This window comes from Schistocerca gregaria, chromosome X (assembly GCF_023897955.1).
Source record: "Schistocerca gregaria isolate iqSchGreg1 chromosome X, iqSchGreg1.2, whole genome shotgun sequence".
NCBI classification, from domain to species: Eukaryota; Metazoa; Arthropoda; class Insecta; order Orthoptera; family Acrididae; genus Schistocerca; species Schistocerca gregaria.
The window spans coordinates 726,271,986-726,291,742 of NC_064931.1; the positions used below are offsets into that span (position 1 = coordinate 726,271,986).

General features: G+C 39.9%; 1 protein-coding gene across 3 annotated transcripts in view; it reads right to left on the reverse strand.

Moving 5' to 3' along the window:
• Positions 1-19,757, reverse strand: part of LOC126299597 (exocyst complex component 1) — a 267,483-nt gene that overhangs the window by 171,751 nt on the left and 75,975 nt on the right. For all 3 annotated transcript variants that reach the window (XM_049991619.1, XM_049991618.1, XM_049991620.1), the window contains one exon: positions 17,901-17,990. In XM_049991619.1, coding sequence (XP_049847576.1) covers positions 17,901-17,990 — 90 coding nt within the window. The remainder of the gene's footprint in view (positions 1-17,900; positions 17,991-19,757) is intronic.

Genomic DNA, 19,757 nt, shown 5'->3' on the forward strand with positions numbered 1-19,757 from the left:
TACTACACGAACTCACTGCTGCAAAAAACCACAGATATAGCTGCCGATATCAACACCCAAACAGACTTCTGTCAGAGGATATACTACACAAATTAAAACAAATCAAAATAAAACACACAACTATGAAATTCTACAATGAAAGTGACATTGAAAACAATAATAATAATTTGATGCTGGATGGGTCAACAGCCTTCATGTACAATGAATACAATGAAGCACCAAAGAAACTGGTATAGGCATGCACATGTAAACAGGCAGAATACAGTGATGTGATCGGCAATGCCTATGTAAGACAAGTGTCTGGTGTAGTTGGTAGATCGGTTATTGCTGCTACAATGGCAGTTTACCAACATTTTATGGAGTTTTAACATTGTGTTATAGTTGGTACATTAGCGATGGGACACAGCATCTCCGAGGTAGCAATGAAGTGGAGATTTTCTGGAACGACCATTTCACAGGTGTATCGTGAATACCAGGAACAGGCTTCTGAGCCATGGAAGCATAAGAAGTGGTAAAGATGAGAAGTTTCATTGTCTTCTATTCCTTTTTGGCTTCAGCATATGGGACCCACTTGGTTACTTTTAGTTCCTGAATTTTTTGTTCCTCTGCAAAAACATGGCAGTCTCGGTTCCAGACTGGGTGGCTCCCAGAGCAGTTACTGCAGACTGTTGGAGATGGACAGTCAATACCAGCTTCATGGGCTGCCTTTCCACATTTCCCACAGGTTGCATCAGGCCCACAACTCGGCACTGTGTGACCAAAATGGTGGCATTTGTAGCACTGCAAACGTTTAGGTACATAAAGCCTAACCCTAGGTAGGAGGAAACCTGCCATAATGTGGTCAAGCAATGTTGAAGAATTAAAAGGTCAAAATGAAGGTGGTCGTCTTCTCAATTTCTCCATTATTCCTATGCATCCTTTGCTCTATGTCCACTATCCCCTGTAATGCCCTTTCCTATTTAAGTTCGGCATGTTGATATCCATAATGTCGCGGCATGTGACCGCACCCTTGCTAGAGTTAAGGAAGTTATGCAGTTCAACAAAGACGTCATAGTCACTCAATTTTTTGCTCTTTGTAAGTAGTTCCACCTGATTTGCCCTGTTAGTCTCAACCAGTAAGAAACCATTCTGCAGCTGCTTAATAGACTTCAGGCTTCCAGCAAGTCCTTCCAAAACTTTACGGATAAAGAAGGGGCGACACTTTTTCAAACATCGCCACCATTTATTGCTTTAAAATATTGGTACTATATTTTCTGTAGATGTAAAGTAAAGTGTGCTATACTGCAGTTAGAAGTTCTTTGCATTGCATGTGAGTAATGTACGTAAAATACTATGTAAATTTTTTATTACATTAAATAATTTTCTGATGACATTTTGTATTTAAATATGTTTGTGTGTACAAACTGTTCATGTTGATTCAAATTTGACAACTGTGAGAAATGGTGACGCTTACAAACAATGAAAGAAATAAGTGTTATGTAAAAGCCAGTGTGATTTTGTTTGAAATGAAAGTGGCTCTGGGGGAGTGGAAGAGGTGGCAAGGACGAATTTGGCGCACTACCTAGAGCAAGCGTGGGAAGTAAGTCACACAGTCTGTAGGCAGCAGTGATTGAAGTTTTTTTGGCTTACCTATCATAGACAGTTTTATTTTCAAATTTGCTGTGGCGTTACTGCATGAAAGAATTGTCACTCTTTCTCTGCTACGTTTGTAGCCTGGTGCTGCCTTTTTGGCCTTTGACGCTAATGTTTTTTCTGGTAACATTTTGTAATTGAGACCAGTCTCGTCGCAGTTAAAAATTTGACCACCTGTTAAGTTTTCCTTGTCAAATACATACCTTGTGAAGTTTATTCCTAAACAATTCAACAGCTTCAAAATTTGCTGAAAGCTTTTCACCACAGACATTAAGTTGCCGAATTCCGTATCTTTTCGTCCATCTATCGAGCCAGCCTACACTAGCTGTGAAACTTTAAGGCTTTTTCCTGGAAAATAGGTACCGACATGGGTACACCTTTATCTCTATGTTGAGTAAACCATAGAAACAAAGCTTCACTTACTTTTTCATAATCACATTTTTTCATGGTTTTCCGATCTCCCAAAACAGCTGAGGTTGCTCACTGAGAACACCACTTCTCAATTTCATTGTGGTTCCTTTTCCAGTCTCCAAATGTTGTTTTCCTGATGTTATAATCTTGCGCCACTTTTCATGAAGTTTCACCACTGTCTATTCATTTTAAACCTTTAAGTTTTTCTTCCATTGAAATGACCATCTTTTTCCATTTTGAAGCCATCACCACAAATTTTTACAATAAACAAAGAGCAACACGTCCACTCCACTACAGATCTAAGTTAGCACTGAGGAGTGAGGAGTAGCAGATGGCGACAATGAACTGAGTATCAACAAACAACACATTAGTCACTAACCTGTCGTCGGCTGGCGCACGGCCAGCACGATGAAAGGGTTGGATAACACAGAGAGGCGGATAACCAAAGACCGGATAATCGAGACTCTACTGTAGTAAAAGTTTGCTTACGTAAAATTCAATTGGAGTGAAGCCAAGTTACTAGAATCTTTTGAATGTCTATACACAATTAATTCAAAGAGTAATAGCTTTTGAAAGTATATTCCAGTAAGAAAGAGGTTTTCTTGAAGTGGAATGTTCAGTATAAAGAGTGTGTGCTTTAGTGTTTTAAGTATTTTAGTGTTCAAGTTTGCTGATGATGGACAGGGCTTTTCTAAAGGCCCCCCTCTACAAATTTTTTAGCTTCCTTCAAGTTACCTACTGGGATTTTTCTCTCTTAAAAATTTAATGTATAAGGGTGTAGTCCAACATTGTTTAAGTGGAGTAATACTTATCTGAAGAACCAAATTAAACAGTAGGAAGAAAGTACTCAAAATTTGTACTTCTGCTTTTCCAATACATCACTGTTTCATTGCCTGGATAGGCTGTCGACCATTAGTACATGTTTTAAACCACTAAATGAACTTGGAACTGAGTTGTAATAGTTTCATTATAATATTATTCATACTGTGTTTCTATCTAACAGCTGGGTAAGATCTTCAGAAAAGAAGTGAGTAGACTAATTTACTTATCCATTAGACACAACACACAGTCAAATCCAGTAAAATGGCTAACACTATTGATTAGCTTTTCCTATTAACAGGACTATCATACCATAGTGTATTTTATTTGGAAACTAAACTAAATTTAGTACGAGAGTTATACATGGCAACATAGAGATAGAGTTTTCTGTTATTTAGATAAAATCATACTAAATTACAATAGTAGTGATAGGGTTATAAGCACTGTTACTATAATTCAACTGATGCAGATTACCAGGAGGTCTAGCCTCCCTCATTCGTTTGGAGGTTTGGGTGTGAATACTCCTAGGTGGTACAACCTTCCCACTCATGGAGAAGAAGATAATTTCGAGGATTCCATCTCAGTCCCACGAGCAGCCAGGGAAACAAGGGTCTACTGAGACAGAGCCCCACATGCCTGAGTAGGTCTTATACAACTGAGGTCTGCAGGATCCCCCGAGGTTGCCCACTCACGACTGTTCCACCTCAACAGTTATGCATCTCATCGGCATGTAGCACAACTTGAGATTGAGGGGTTTTTAGAGAGATTTTTACCATCCTCATGATCCAAGTGTGACACACAACGTTCCACTGCCACACCATACAGTGGTCATTAAAGTGTGCCCAAAGCACAGGAGACTGGCGACCCTTACCAGTCCCCAGCTCAGAAACCCCGGTTTGTCAAGCCCGTACTCAGCGAAAATGAATGCTGTGGCCCTGGGGGCAGATGAAGTGGTAATCACTCATAGCGGGTGGTGTGCATTCACATCCCCAAGTAAGAGAAAAGGGGGGGGGGGGGGGGAGGAAACTTTCTGAATCAAGGTATAATTAAGTGGCCTGACTGGAGGTAAATAAACTTTACAAATCACTATAATTGAGCTCATTTGCACCCACACTGCTACTGCTTCCAACATGGTATCAAGTGGAATCCACTCACTGACATCTGTGTAAACTAACTGTAACAATGCTACGCAGTTTTTAGCTACAATAATGAAAAGCAGTGTGAAAGCCAACAGGAGACTGGTAGCTACAAGTGGGGCGACATGTGGATCAGAATAATACACATATAAGGAGATTGCAAGACAAGGTTACCACAATCCTCAGAAATTGCACCACACAGTGGTAACGACTGTAGCTGGTAGGTTGATGTCACCACACTAGAACACATCTCTCTTTACGGGTGACGCGGCTTGGGGCCAGGATGTAGAAAACAGTTGCATTTTGGAGCAATATAAAAATATGTCTGCTTTTGAGGCAGAAGGCATTCTCTCATTGCCAGAGTCCAGCAACACCACCACGATGCCATGCCCAATGTCAGGCAGCAAGAAGAGTGGGCATCACCAGCAGCAGCCAGGGGTTCGAGACCGGGCTGCGCATGCTGCCGCCTGCACCAAGTTCCTCACGGGACTCACAAACCGTGGGCTCGTCAACTTGCCATCCGTGCCTGCTGCCACCTGCACTGAATTTGTAGTGAGGCTTAGTGCTTCAGCACCAGCCACTGTCCAACTTCTGCAGGAGGACAGCAAGTCAAAGTTTGCGCACACCCGTCTCCGTATGCTGCCTCAGTATATGTATGTAGAGCCAAGGGGCCACCACGGCTCCATGTGACTATGGGTAGTAGGACACAACTGAAATCACGGCTGTGCTCTTCACAGGCCGCCGGCCTGCCACAGGTCTTCTGTTAGCCTTTATCCAGGACAGAAGCTGCTGCAGGGGACAATGGAGTGAGGCATGTTTGCCTCACTGAGCAATGATACATCATGTACTGGAATTAAAAAAGGCATTCTTTACTGTCAACAGAGTCTCTACTGGGCCTAGCAGACACTCCCCCCCCCCCCCCTCTCCTCCTTTGCACTCTTCAGAATGGTGTCATAATGATGTCACCACAGTCAGCAGCAGAGGCTGTGCTATGTCCGAGCCACAGCCCATATTACCGTTGTTTAGGGTGAGTGAGACCATGTCTTCTTTTTTTTTTTTTTGTGGTGAGTCACAGTCACGGTGTAGAAGTACGGGGGATGTGATTATATGAGGGTTACTTTTGTAAAACCAGAGGAACTAGTGGATTTATCATAGTTTAGGGTCAGTGCTAGAAATGAATGATGGGTGCCTGTACGTTGCACAAGGGCAGTTTACTCGGACATTCTACCCCTTGTGCCAAATCTATAGCAGTGATTTCCTTTCATGTCATCACTTTGGCACACAGACAATGTGGACAGTCCAGATGACTCATGATTCGGCAGAAGAAGTAGGTTGGTAAGACAAGTAGCTGGGGAGTGTTCTGCCTTTGTTAGTGTTGGATTATTGTTTTCATAGTATTTTTTTAATTTATTAATTAATTCTGAGTAGTAAACACGAGTAAAAATGAGGCAACGGCAAAATCGGAGACACACAGTGTCACCAGAGATGAGGCTATAGAGTCGTTACTAAGTTAGATAGCATCGTTAAGGGCAGACAGATGAGATGCGAATAATAAATTGGCAGAGTAAGATGAGGAGATGGAACTGTTGAAGTGACAGACTCTTTGAGTGCATCCGGCTGTTGCTAACCTTGTTTCTCCATTTTCTGCTAGGTCGTTTGAGGATGTGCTAGCATTTGTAGAGGATGTCAAGTCATTTGCTGACATAGGAGTTGGTTGGATAAACAATTATTGCAGATTGCTAGGTTACATTTAATGGCAGAGGCAAAGTTGTCTGTACAGTGCACAGAAGGATTACACAATGTAGAAAGTTTTTATCAGCTGAGACAAGCATCGGAGCAGAGATATAGGAAACAAAACAGTGTGTGGCTTCTTCATATATATATATATATATATATATATATATATATATATATATATATATATATATATATATATATTTTTTAAAAACAATTTGATATGGTGTCTAGAAGGCATAATGAGGCAGTCTAGGACTTTGTGGATAGAATTAGGAAGTTGAATGTTCACACTTATGAATTGTCAGAGTGAGGAAATGAACAAAGCGGTACTACAAGAGGGCAAGCAAAGAGTACTTTTTGCTTTTCTGAGAGGTTTAAGACCAGAACTGTCAAGGAAGGTGTTTACTGGGCCACCTGATGATCTCCAACCAGGGGTTAATTTAGCACTGGAGTAGGAGAAAATCAATAGGTCGACAGGGGTAAGGTATCAGAGACATGTATTTGCATCAAATGTACAGTGTTTTAATTGTGGCCATGTGGGGCATATGCAGAGGCAGTGCTAGAAGCCACGAAGTAGTGATGGTGATTCCGGGTGAACATAAATTCAGTAAAAACAAATGCAGACATGGAATGTTCCATAATATGCATGACAAATGGTAGAGAGTATAAAGTTTTGTTCGTCACAGGGGCACATGTGTCAGTGGCTTCTAAAAAGTTAATACGTAGGATGCATCTTCATTTGAGACAACTGAGTTTAGACAATGTGTGGAAGTGAGGGCTACAGTATGATCTTAGGATTAGACTGTCTGCATCCACATCGTGCCACAACTGACTGTCAGTGAATTATGGTGGAGTGTAGTGGAAAGACATTCCAGCTATGAGAAACTGTCATCAACGTTGATCTATCAGAAAGAGCATCTAGTATATAAGACAACCCAGTTAAACTGCGAGCAATTACATTAAGGTGTAATTCACATGACTGCATGTCAACTGGCACTGGAAAGTTGTGATGGTTGAATGTGGAGCCTGACTTACCAGTTAACGTGTTATGTATAGGGGAACTGTGGGAAGATATAGAAATGTTGGATATAGCATGTTGTTTGGTAAAATGTAATATTATATGTGTACAAGGCGCAGAGGAGGTTAAGTCATTGACAGGAACATTGTTGGCCACACTGGAGATTCCGGATGAGGAAAATAGCCATATAGGAGGTGTACGCTGTAGCAGGACAGAGGATGCTGTCAGTACTGCATTTCATGAAAAACCGAAGCATTTGGAAGGAATATAGCGCATGTCAAGGACCTGTTACTTGAATTTCATGACCTGCTTTTTCTGCAATGGCCGTTGCCTGATACACCAGTAACACACCACCGAAAGGGAATGAAGCACTGGTGTATCAGAGACCATACAAAGTACCACAATCATTTCAAACAGTTTTGGAGAAATTTATAGAACAACAACTGTCTGAGAGGACAATAGAACAAAGTAGTTGCCAAACTTTGGGGGGGATTGTGAACTGTGCCCAAGAAGTCTATGGGTGGCTCAAAGAATACTAAACACACGGTGGTTTACCGAAGGGTTCACCTATTTCAGGAAAATTAGCCAACATTTTCATGAATCATACAGAAAAATTAATATTTGAAGATATAATAACAAAGAAAATCTATATCATCATCTACTGGTACAGATACATGGATGACATAATATACATGGTAGATGAACCTAAAAGCAGAATACGGCAACTACACAAAGACATAAATACTGTACAGAAAAACATAAAGTGTGCAATAGAAGCAGAACAAGAAAACACACTCAACTTTTTAGATGTAATCATAAGAAAAGACAATAATGAACATACATCTGACATATTCAGAAAACCCACAATAAGTGACATTAATTTAAACTTCAAACCACCTACAGAACCACAAACAAGAAGCAATCAGATACATGTTAAATATGCTGAACAGTATCTCCCTAAACACTTCTAATTAACAGAAAAGAGTTAGCCATTATAAAACAAATAACATTAAAAAATGGACAAACTAAAGACAAAAAATAGAGAAACAAACTGTGTAGAAAACTAACCAAACCACACTAACTCTTACAACTTGCACTACTACAAAAAAAAAAATGGCATACAATGTCCTACCACAAGAAATTCACTCATAAAATAGATAACATATTCAAAAAAGAAGGCATAAACATTGTTTACAAAACAAACAATTCCATACAAAAGCACACCCCAAACTAAAATCAGAACCAGACAGATACCTACAATGTGGTATCTATCAGCTCAGTTGCAAAGATTGTGAGATGATACACACTGAGACTGGGAGGACATTTGACATAAGATATAAAGAACACAACAGAGCATTTAAATATGGTACAAATCATTCAACATTTGCAGATCACATAAAAGAACACCATAGACCAAGCAATACTGAAAATGATATGAATATAGTAAAAATCAGTAAAGACAGACATCACCTCCTTTTCCAATAAAATTTCCACATACAAAAAGCATTACAACAAAATAAACAGTTGCTAAATGACCCCATAAATATTGTAAACCAGGCTCTATATGGAATAATTGATGAAATTACATGGAAACGAAAAGAGCCTTTTCCATCCTTCAACCACCCCCTTCACACACACACACACACACACACACACACACACACAATCTTCCATTTCACTTCTCGCTCCTCACCTTCTCCTCTAACTCACACTCCATCAACCTGCTATATACTTATATCCTCTCATCGTGGTTTCCTCCTCCCCTTAAAAAAAAAAAAAAAAAAAAAAAAAAAAAAAAAAAAAAAAAAAAAAAAAAAAAAAAAAAAAAAAAAACCTGCATCGCTACTTGTTCTCTACTCTTGTTGTTGTTGTCGTCGTCTTCAGTCCAGAGACTGGTTTGACGCAGCTTCCCATGCTACTCTATCCTGTGCAAGCTTCACCTCCCAGTACCTACTGCAACCTACATCCTTCTGAATTTGCTTAGTTTATTCATCTCTTGGTCACCCTCTACCATTTTTATCCTCCACGCTGCCCTCCAATGGTAAATTGGTGATCCCTTCATGCCTCAGAACATGTCATACCAACCGATACCTTCACACCCACAATATTGTTTGCTATCATGAATTCCTTTGCACAGATTCAAAATTGTGGTTGTGGCTTGTGGTAATTTGTAAAGTATCACCAAAATAGAGAGTGAAACATGATGTCAAATGCATTCAATTCTGTAGTCAGTTTCATTTTCAAGTTGTGTTTCATTGTAAGTAGATGATCTTAAAAAGCAAATGGTGGCTCATTAGCTTCAGCACTGATGCTGGGAATGAGGCTTGTCTTATAAGTTCCTCTTGCATGTGAAATAGTCTTGTGTTGCACTGCACTCAACATTTATCCATAAATCACCATGTGTTGTTTGTGGACTCCCATCTCTGAAGTACCAGTTGCAATTGACAAGTTGTTGTGAGACTACAGGTATAAAAAAAATAGTCACTGGTTAATAGTGAACACTTCACAGTGTTGGTTGCACTGTCTACAGCAGATGACATTCAACAAACTACCTTGTGACAAATCATTCTCTTGTGTAAACATATTAAACAATGTGTCCCCAACACGGTTACAGAAGGATCATTCTGCAAGAAAGGAGACTACTAAAAGAAAAAAAAATGAAAGAAAAACAACAGTTTAACATCTGATCAACAAGGTCATTAGAGATCAAGCACAAGCTTAACCACTGCATCATGTTGCTTGGTTGAATTAAATGCATGAGGCAGTCAAATAAGCCCCAGATGTGAAGTTGTTTCAGGACAATGTACCGCCACATTATGACATATGTCACTTCAGTGTCAAATAATTTATCTATGTGACATTGCTTGAACATCTAAGCGCACTGAATAGAAGCTTCCAGTTGAGTCAGATTATTTGGTGAGCGTGAACAATACTTCCTGACCCATTTTGGCAGCTACTGCTACACCTTCCGTTTTCACATTTAATGAGTAATCTTTATTTAGTTATTTAGTATATGGCTACACCATAAAATATTTACAAAGTACCTCAAATTACAAACTAATATCCAGGCCACAAACTTCGTCCACTGATCCCTCTGTCACACCCAGGTACTCTGTTGGATCACCAGGGAAAGCTCTCAGAGGATGTTCGTGAATTGCATGGTGAGCAGCCAGCTTTTCAGCAGAAAAGTTATTTTCTTCCCCTTGTACAAAGTGATGGTTTTTATTCAGTTAAGAACCCAACCAGATTTTTCATGGCAATTCAAAGCTAAGTGGATTGGCAGTTATGCACAGCATCTTTTGTCGTTCTGTAGTAGCATTAACCTGCCCTGTGTGTCTCTAGCAGTGATTAATATTAAAGCTATTGTCAACTAACGTCCTTGTAGTTTCCAGGGGTGGGTGGCAAGAGTGAAGTCTTCCTTTGTTATTGGTTGGAATGTCTGTGTGAACAGGGGGAAGACTTTTCTGTAGGTTTTTGTAGTCCCACATAACTGCACTTTCTCAATGCAGAAGTAGAGATGGGACGTGGCTAAGTATGGGTAGCCAGAAAGTAGGCGTAGGTCTGATTGTACTAGTTATAAGACACATGGTATGGTTGTACTGTATGTCAACAAGCCTTATGTTAACATTATTCATCCAAACTCGTGAGCAATATTCCACAACAGGGTACACCGATCCCACAGCTGAAGTACAGAGTGTCAATGCTGAGGATTCCCATGATTTGCCACAAAGATTCTGGAGAATGTTATATTGAGTTTTGATTTTAGCATATGTTCTTAACAGACACTGTTTGTAACAATCTACGAAGAGTAATCCCCAGATATTTTGGGTTTCTGTTATGTCTCAGTAGTCTTTCTTCATAGAAGATTGTGAGCTATTTGTTACCAACTTGTTATTTAGGTGAAACTCTGAGACGTCTGTCTCAGAGACATTTGACCGCAACCTCCATCTGCAGAAATGCTCACCAACTGTTTGTAATAGGTGTAGTGATCATATGTGTAAATATTAGTTATAAAATTAAGTAAAGACTTGGTGAAGGAAGTTAAAGGGACTCAAGCACGCTAGCAGATACACGGAAGTGGAGCAGGACCGCGGAGAGGTAATCGTCCGATCGAGTATGCGAACCAAGCAGTCAGCAGTCTACTGGGGGCGTTGTCCGGAGGACATTGCCCGCCCCGCTGGAAAGCAGGGCAGACGGATCAGGAGCTAGCATAAGTCATGTGTACGATACACAAGGGAACCTTCTAGCATCGAACCACAGAGGTCAGTCACTGTGCTACAAACGTCATGCCGTCAGCAGGAACACGAAATAAATACCCCGGAAAGAGGCAGCTCCCTCTCGAAGTTTGCAGCTTCTTCTGAAGTCTGCTGGGAGTCTGCTCGAAGTCTGCTGGAAGTGCTGGTCAACTTATGGAGTACGCTTGTCATGTTCCGGAAGCCTCGTGACGTTTGCTGGGCCTGCTGATGTACTCCCGACGGTACGCATGAAGAAGAAGCGGCAGCTATGGAGGTCATAGGACAGCATCGAACCTGATAGCAGCGTCTAGTTACCACGACTTATGAAGAAAGAAGATGTCGTCCCTTCGCCAGTAAGTCACAGAAGTCGAGTCTTTGTTCTGAGTCAAGTCATTAAAGTCAAAGTCTCACCAATAGCAATGGAGGAAGACGTATAGTGAATAACCCGGGTGACTGGTTCGGACGAAGAGATGCGGCCATACCAGTAAAGTCACCCATGAATTTGAAAGAACTCCAGTTCAATGGACGCCGCCCAGAACCGCCGAATCTGAGAACACGGGTTCGCTCCTAGCACGGGGCAACTTTCGTCATCACAGAGGCCAGCCAGCCGCCCGGAATTGCAAGCCAGTACACTTGCCATCACACAGTCTTGCCGCGTAAGCAGCGCTCGCCACGTGTGGCCGTCGTCAGCTGCTGTTTCTGGGGCATTTCCTTGCAGTCTACGTTAGCATCTCCCGCTGCCGCCAGCACCGAGGCCACTACGCCGTGTTGCTACGGAAGCACTGAACCAAGCGAGTAAAGTAACCGGTTGAAGTCCGCTGAATGTACTGTTGTCAAGGAAATGTTTATCAATAAATAACTCTTGGAGTAAGGGATGTTTTATTGTACCTCATCCTCTGAGCCAAGGGAAAAACCCATGTAGCCCAGCTCTCCATGCCTGACAAATAATAAGAATAACAAGAAATAAATAAAGAGAGACTCTACATGTTGATAAATCATTGGTCAGTACAGACTGTGAAACATCAAGATCTCTATGTCTCATTGCTAGTGCCCACTCATCACCATACCCAAACTTTCTTGATGTGATTCCAGGCATATCTGATATGTGCAAACTGAAACTATTAATTAACATGTGCATGGCCCCTGCATGGTGCTAAATCAGCAACAAAATACTAGCAAACAGGCAATCCTCAGAATAATCCATAAAGATTTCACTAATTCTACTAATATTTCACACATGTATGTTCTAACTGTTCTCAAAGCAAGCAAAGCAACTGGCGACAGTGTGCCGGGAGCCATCTTACGAAACCATTCTGGTGGCACTGTACATATATATCTTTGACAAAGGGGTATCCTGGCAGGTGTGTGTCCCTATGTAGAAAAAGTAGAATTTGTAGGGATGGGTATCCAGAACTTAGTGGAGTACTTCTGACACTGTGAAAAGTTGAAAATGAATACATACAAGATGGCAACTACATTTATGAATGTTGCTTGTATTGCTGCTTCCAGTAGGTTGAGGTGGTTTTCATCATCAGCCACCCCAAGCAAAAATCTTGCTTTGTTGGTGGGCCATAATTTGTCATTTTGCCTCAGCACACTAGTGTAGATGGTGTCAGAAATTTAGTGAAGTAAAAAATCGTACATTTCTCACATTTATTTAAATGCATAAGCCAAGTTACAAATTTACCTTCACGTGAGACCACATGCATGAGATAGGTCCAATTCAAAATTCTAGAGTCTAAAACTTTTCTGTTCTTGTCATTTTCATGTAATCTTCCACTGAACTGTGTAAAGACTCGCGTGTATCATAAAATACTGTGAATTTTTTAACACTTGCAAGTGCCACAAAAAATTGTATTCTATTGTCAATTGTAAATTTAATTTGTGCTTTTTAGAAACTATTGGCAATAGTACTGTCATTCAAAAACGATTGTTCCCTAATTTTATTGTGCATTTATGTGAAAAAACAGTACAGTTTTAAGACTTTTCACACTCTTGCACATATTTGTACTTCACAAAATGTTGGTAGTAGCACCCTCATTTTAAAAACTCTAATTTCTACAAGAATAAAGATAAATTTTTGAGAACTTTAAAATGTTACAAGTGTTGTGCATAACCTACTACACAGTAAACTGACATTTGTTATTTACAGCTACTGTGCAATATATTATAAGTAACATATTATATCATGTTTAGTTTCCTCTTTTAATACAGGGAGTACAACTTTGCTTCTGCCGTTTGCCGATAGATGGTGACAATAGTAAGCAGCGGTCGAAAGAGCATAAAGTTGTTCTTGATTGAAAACATCAGATTACGAGCCCAATTCTCGTCATTTGCGAGAGGTGTTACTGTTTTGTTTCAATATGAAGAAAACAGCGGCTGAGTCTCATCGAATGCTCTCAAGTACATATAGCAAGGATGCTATTAGTGAAAGAATGGGTTGTGAGTGGTTGAAACACTTCAAGAACAGTGATTTTAATGTTGTAGACCAGCATAGTGGTGGAAGAGAGAATGTTTTTGAAGATGCAGAATTGGAGACATTGCTGGGTGAAGACTTGTGTCAAACTCAAGAAGAATTGGCAAAATTTGTGGGAGTGACACAGCAAGCCATTTCAAACTGTCTCAAGGCTATGGGCATGATTCAGAAAGAAGGAACTTGGGTCCCGTGCGAGCTAAAACCGAGAGACATTTAACGGCGTTTATGTGCTTGTGAACAGTTACTTCAGAGGCAAAAACAGAAAGAAATTCTGCATTGCATTTTGACTGGGGAAGACAAATGGGTGCGTTAGGATAACCCTAAATGCAAAAAATCATGGGAATATCCCAGCCATGCTTCCACGTCGACGGCCAAACCAAATATTCATGACTCCAAGATCATGCTCTGCATTTTGTGGGACCAGCTCGGCGTCATGTACTATGAGGTGTTAAAATCAAGTGAAACAATCACAGGTGCTCATTATCAACTGCAACTAATGTGTTTGAGCAGAGCATTAAAAGACAAACGGCCACAGTGCAGCGAGAGGCACGATAAAATGATTTTGCTGCATAACAATGCACAACCCTACATTGCAAAAGAGGTCAAAACATACTTGGAAATGTTAAAATGGGAAGTCCTAACCCCCCTCCCCTGCTGTATTCTCCAGACAATGCTCCCTCTGACTATCACCTGTTTAGATCAATGGTGCATGGCCTGGCTGATCATCACTTCCGATCTCATGAAGAAGTCACAAATTGGATTGATTCGTGGATCGCTTCAAAAGATGAATAATTTTTCAACGCAGAATTCGTACATGCCCGAAAGATGGGAGGAAGAAGTAGCCATTGATGGAAAATACTTGGAATGATAGATGTGTAACCAATTTGTTTCATTAAAGCCTCAAATGTTGGGGGGAAAAACAGCGGAAGCAAAGTTGTACAACTTGTACTAATGTATTTTGTAAGCATTTACTGCAAATTAAAGCTATTTTTAAGGTTGTTAGTAATCACAACACCCTTTTGGCTGCTAATCAATTCAGTTCTTAAAGGAAACTGGTAATACTGTTAGCATATTAAACTCATAAATTAAATGAGCATCTGCAAGTTTCTTTAAAGTTATTAGTTTACTGTTTTGTAGAACACTATACCAGCAACAATGCAACCCCTGCTGCATGTACTGTTCTCGGACACAGGAATAGTTCACTGATGTTCGTGACCCGTTGGAAATCAACTTAACCATTAGAACCTGCTGTTAAAAAGGGTTGTGTTGGAAGGGCTTCTGAGAGTCATTACGTAAAATACCAAAGACATCTCAAGTACTATCCTCTCATGAGGATACTGTCCCCTGAATAGAAAGTACAGGCTGTACCACTACTTGTCCCCGTGACTGTGAGGAATGTACCAGTGGTAGGTCTAGGTGCTCTGTACAGGAAAAATAGGTGCATAGGCCCACCCATCCACCTAATCAACAAGTTTGTTGTACTGTTTTCTGCTGAAACTGAGCCCGTGAGATTCACTTCAGCTGCGGGGTATGTGCTGTGTCCCATGTCAAGGGAAGGCAAACACAAAACGGTAGTGGTATATTAACAGTCAGCAGTTCAAACGTGGTTAATACTGGCACCACTTAGGGAAATGACAGCAAGGGATGATAAGGAATAACTTGTGCACTCAGTGTGTATGCCTGGGGGCCTCATTCAACATGTTAAAAAGGCAGTTCTGAAAGCCACTGAGGGGAAAGGATGAAATCAGTGGCAGACTATGACACGTGTTGGGACAAACTATGCCTGTTGCCTGGTCTATGAGGGCATACTTTGATCATTCCAGTGACTGGCAGAGATGTTTCAGAAGATCATCCTTGTTCATACCGTTTCAACAAAGCTCACAATCTGCAGTATTGTGTGCAAAACTGATCATGGCCCCTGGTTCTGAGCTGAGTGGAAGGCCTGAACCAGAGACTTCAAAGGTTCTCTGACAATCAAACCCTGAGACATCCTAGAATTGTGCCACAGGATTGAGAATGGTAGGATCCCCCAGTATTTTTATAGGCACACAAATTGTACTAACTTTTGCCTGTTGATATTTCTATGTTCTTTTTTAAACTGAGAGTGCAATACACACTGTTAACTCAGAATTTTCCAAATTTTGTTGAAAAGCCATGGCGAGTCTTTTCCATCCTTGGTCCACTTGCTACACACGTACTTCTCCAGAGCTTGATTAATAACCAGTTTCAACTTTGGTTGTAATTCCTCTATGTCCATCATACTGAACTAAATGATGCCCATTTATTGCTTAAGTAGGATGCTAACAACTCATTATCAACTCTTTCCAGCAAATGACTTCATGAAGAAGGCTAAGAGTGTTTTCAATTATATTAACCATCATAGTTATGATGACACTGTGATCACTAATGTCTGTCTTTGTACTGACACTGTCTATATGGACAGGTCTCTCTCTCTCTCTCTCTCTCTCTCTCTCTCTCTCTAAGATAAAGGCTCTGCCTGGGCACTTCTTCATTTCATGGTATTCTCTAAGTTGGATAAAGTGATTACAATCTTGACCATCCTGTATTTCCAGGACCACTTCACCAAAAGCAGTTAAAAGTGTTTCTCCTTCTGGTACACCATTATCTAGTACTTATTTGGCTTTGCCAGAGGTGCTGCTCATTGACTCTTACACTAGGATTATTGAAGTCTAATGACGGACAGAATTCATAAACTTCTGTCATTATCTTCTCCTGCTCTCCATGTTTTCTTTAGATTTTCTCTAGCAACTTAAAGCACTTCAAGGTTTATTTCTTAATGGTTTCCAGCTGAACTTTCATTGAACAACTCATATGCTCCCAATAACAGATCAGCATTCCTCATTGCACCCCATAATAGGCCATCTTCTAAGCTGGGCATGCAGTTTTGAAATGAATGCTTTTGTAGCTTTATGAATCACACAAGCAATTTGATCTGCTATCTGCTGGCACCTATCTTCAAACACTGTCCACTGGCTTTACAGTATCCTGTGCAGCCTGCATCCATTTATGTGGCTTCCTTTCAGGCAGGCTCTCGCAGGTAAGCAAATCCTTATAGGTGAAGTGATCAATATCAGGCAAATCTTACCAATTTCTGACTGAATTGTATCTACATGAGCAGGCAAGAGGAAGAAGAGAGAAATGGCAGATATCAAACCTGTTGCAGTGCTGAGGTGAATCTTCTACTTTGAGGCCTTCTAAAGAGGAGGTATGATGGTGAAGTTATCACAGGCAGTTGCTGACAGCCCATGTCTATAGGGCCAAAGGGATGGCAGGTATAAATATCACATTATCATATTCAGTGGAAAATCTCTCTCTCTCTCTCTCTCTCTCTCTCTCTCTCTCTCCTCTCTGAAGGCAACTGACTGCAATTTAATGGTATGTGGGACTGGTGATGGAGGAGTAATGCACATCATTAGTATCATTATCATGGCTTCTGTGAAAATTGTAACCCCTTAGTAAATGTGTGTCAGTACATTTAAAATGTATTTCCTGAAGACACAAGCATACTGTTCCGAGTCTGTTCATATTCCACTGAATTATGAGAACCATTTTATTAGTGGCACTTGCCTTTATCCTTCCATCTTGTTCCCTTTATTCTTCTATCTTGCTGGTGAATGTACGATGATGCTCAACACAACCCAGAATTTCTTGGTTTCTAGGTATGCATGTTGAGGTACACTTTAGATCAATCATCATATCATATAGGATGTAATGTTTCCAGTATTTGTTTTCAGGTGATACCTGTATTTGTGGCAGTATCCCCTTGTGTTACTATAGTACTATGTACCTTCACAACAGCTTTTGTCAAGGCTGAATGATGATGTAACAAACACAAGATTCTTTACAGTTTTCAATGCTTCTGTTGCTTCACCACAAGAAATTTATTTCTTTGGTCACTCTCAGTTCCTGCATATTCCTCTCCTCAGCAAACTATCCTTGCTCCACACAAGGTGCTTTGAAGAGCAACTGATACAAAAGGGAGGGGGAAAACCACAGCATTCCCAGCTTGTAGGAACAAATTCACACTTCCAGCAATTTGCTTTGCTTCTATAGCCAATCTTACTGCATTTGAAGTTTTGACTTTCATAGCAATACATAGGATTGAGCATACAGAGTCATGTTTTGAAACAGCATGACTTTCACCTTGAAGCTGAGGTTGGTTTGTGTAAAGGGGGAAAGGGGGGGAGGGAGTTGAGACGTGAAACAGTGGCATACGTTTCAACAGTTACTTAATGCATGTATGTTTACATACATATGAAATCTTTTCATATCTTCAGACACAATTCCCATAAATCAAAAGTTTTAAATTTGAAACTAATATGGCACCACAGTTCAACTTCTTGCTATATGAAAACCAAGAATTAAAAATTTACTGTTTACATCTACTGATATTTAAAATATTTAACTATACTTACAACAGACACATTTTTCCCATCAAACAACTTCATTTCTGTAAGAAGCCAGGTTCTTTTCTTCTTATAAGCATTTTTATCTGTCTTTTTAACCTATAACATAGAAAACTCAACATGTCAGAGATAATATATATCAATATATGATGGTTTAAAGAAGAGAGATAAGTACAAAAATGACTTTTCTAACATTTTAAGAAAGACTACAGCAAAGAATTACCAATGGCAAGCATTTCATAATCCATATAAACAATGGAAGGATTAAAGGTAACAACTCAACTTCCAGTTGTGGTGTTGGCATGTCGACAAGCACAAAACAAGGTTGAAATCATCAGTAATCTCTCAAACAGTATCTTTCCTCAAAGCTAACAGGTTCACAAAATGAAATTTGTGCATGTGCACACATCTACATTGCTCTGGCACTGCTGCCTGATTTTCTGATTTCATTTTCTCTGTAATATACACTTTTAAAGTCAACAAGTTGTACTGGTTGTTCTGGGTAACATATATTGCACATTACTCATAAAGCAACAAATAAAATGTTAAGTTTAATATATTAATCACTGTTACCCCAAAATAGAATGCCCTCCAACATCGCCAAAGTGTACCCTAATATAATGTACAGCAATTACGCTCGAAAAAGTGTAGTTTGTAAATGACTGCACTTTTTCTTGTGAAAACCTGTTCAAAATGACTGCATCAATCTAATGTACACCTTCTTGAATTATAAGCACTGACATATTACTTGCATAAAGATCATTTCTCAGTCTTGTGTTCACAAGAACAGTCACCATATAATTATGTGCCCTTGCTATCTGTAGTGTAAGGCATTATGTAGGAGTAAGACAAGTGTAAACAACAAATGCATGGTGAAAACAACATATGTCAGAAGATAGCAGATGTTCAGCAAAGTGGTGTCAGAATTCCCAGTTTATCAAAATGGAGTTACATCAGGTTTGTGAATGAACACCATGTATAGTCCATCTGATGTTCTGTTCGAGTTGGTAAGTTGCCACAAAATATTATCTCATGTGATATTAAGAAATGAAAGAACTAAACTAAGGTAGCTAAAGTTCATGACAGACATTAACAATGGACAAAACCCTGATTGTTTGCATAGCTCTGTTCAACATCTGTTTCATGATTTTATTAGAGCTTCCCATTTACAAGGGTAGGTTGTTAAGACTGATGTAAGAAAACAATAAACACAAATGTATTTCAACATATGCACAGTATGTTTACACTATGCATGGCATGGTCATTCAAAAGAATTGTTTCAATGTGTAGTTCATGACTTCTGCCAGTGCAGTAGGTGATGCAAGAGCATGCACATTGCACTGGTGCAAGAGTACTTTACTGCATCTACGTCACTTCTGCTTTAACTCATTATGCAAACAATATATTAATGTTGTATAAAGACAACCAGTCACAGTTTTACACTTTCCCAAATAGTAATACAAGGTGATACCCTCTAATTCTAGAAGAATCAGTTGCCATCACTTTTCCCACAAACAAAACAGTTGTTGGTTCATCTTCACTTCTAATTACTGTTTTTATTTCAGTTCTGACTCTGGGTGAATTTTGGGATTCATAAATCATCTCCAGTTATATAACATCACCAGAAATCTGATTATGGTTCAACTTTTAAAGTCATGAAAACATTGCTCTACTTATGTTCTTTTTGGCTCCATTCAACTTTTGTCCATCGACAAGACTTTGACTTCACTTCACACAGTTATGAAACTGTCTTTATTTTCATAGCAATTTTGTACCACAGCTGTTGAATAAAGGCAGATCTTTTAACTCTTCCCTCACATATCTGACCAGCACATACAGATGTAAGCTACACTGCACAGTGCTTCT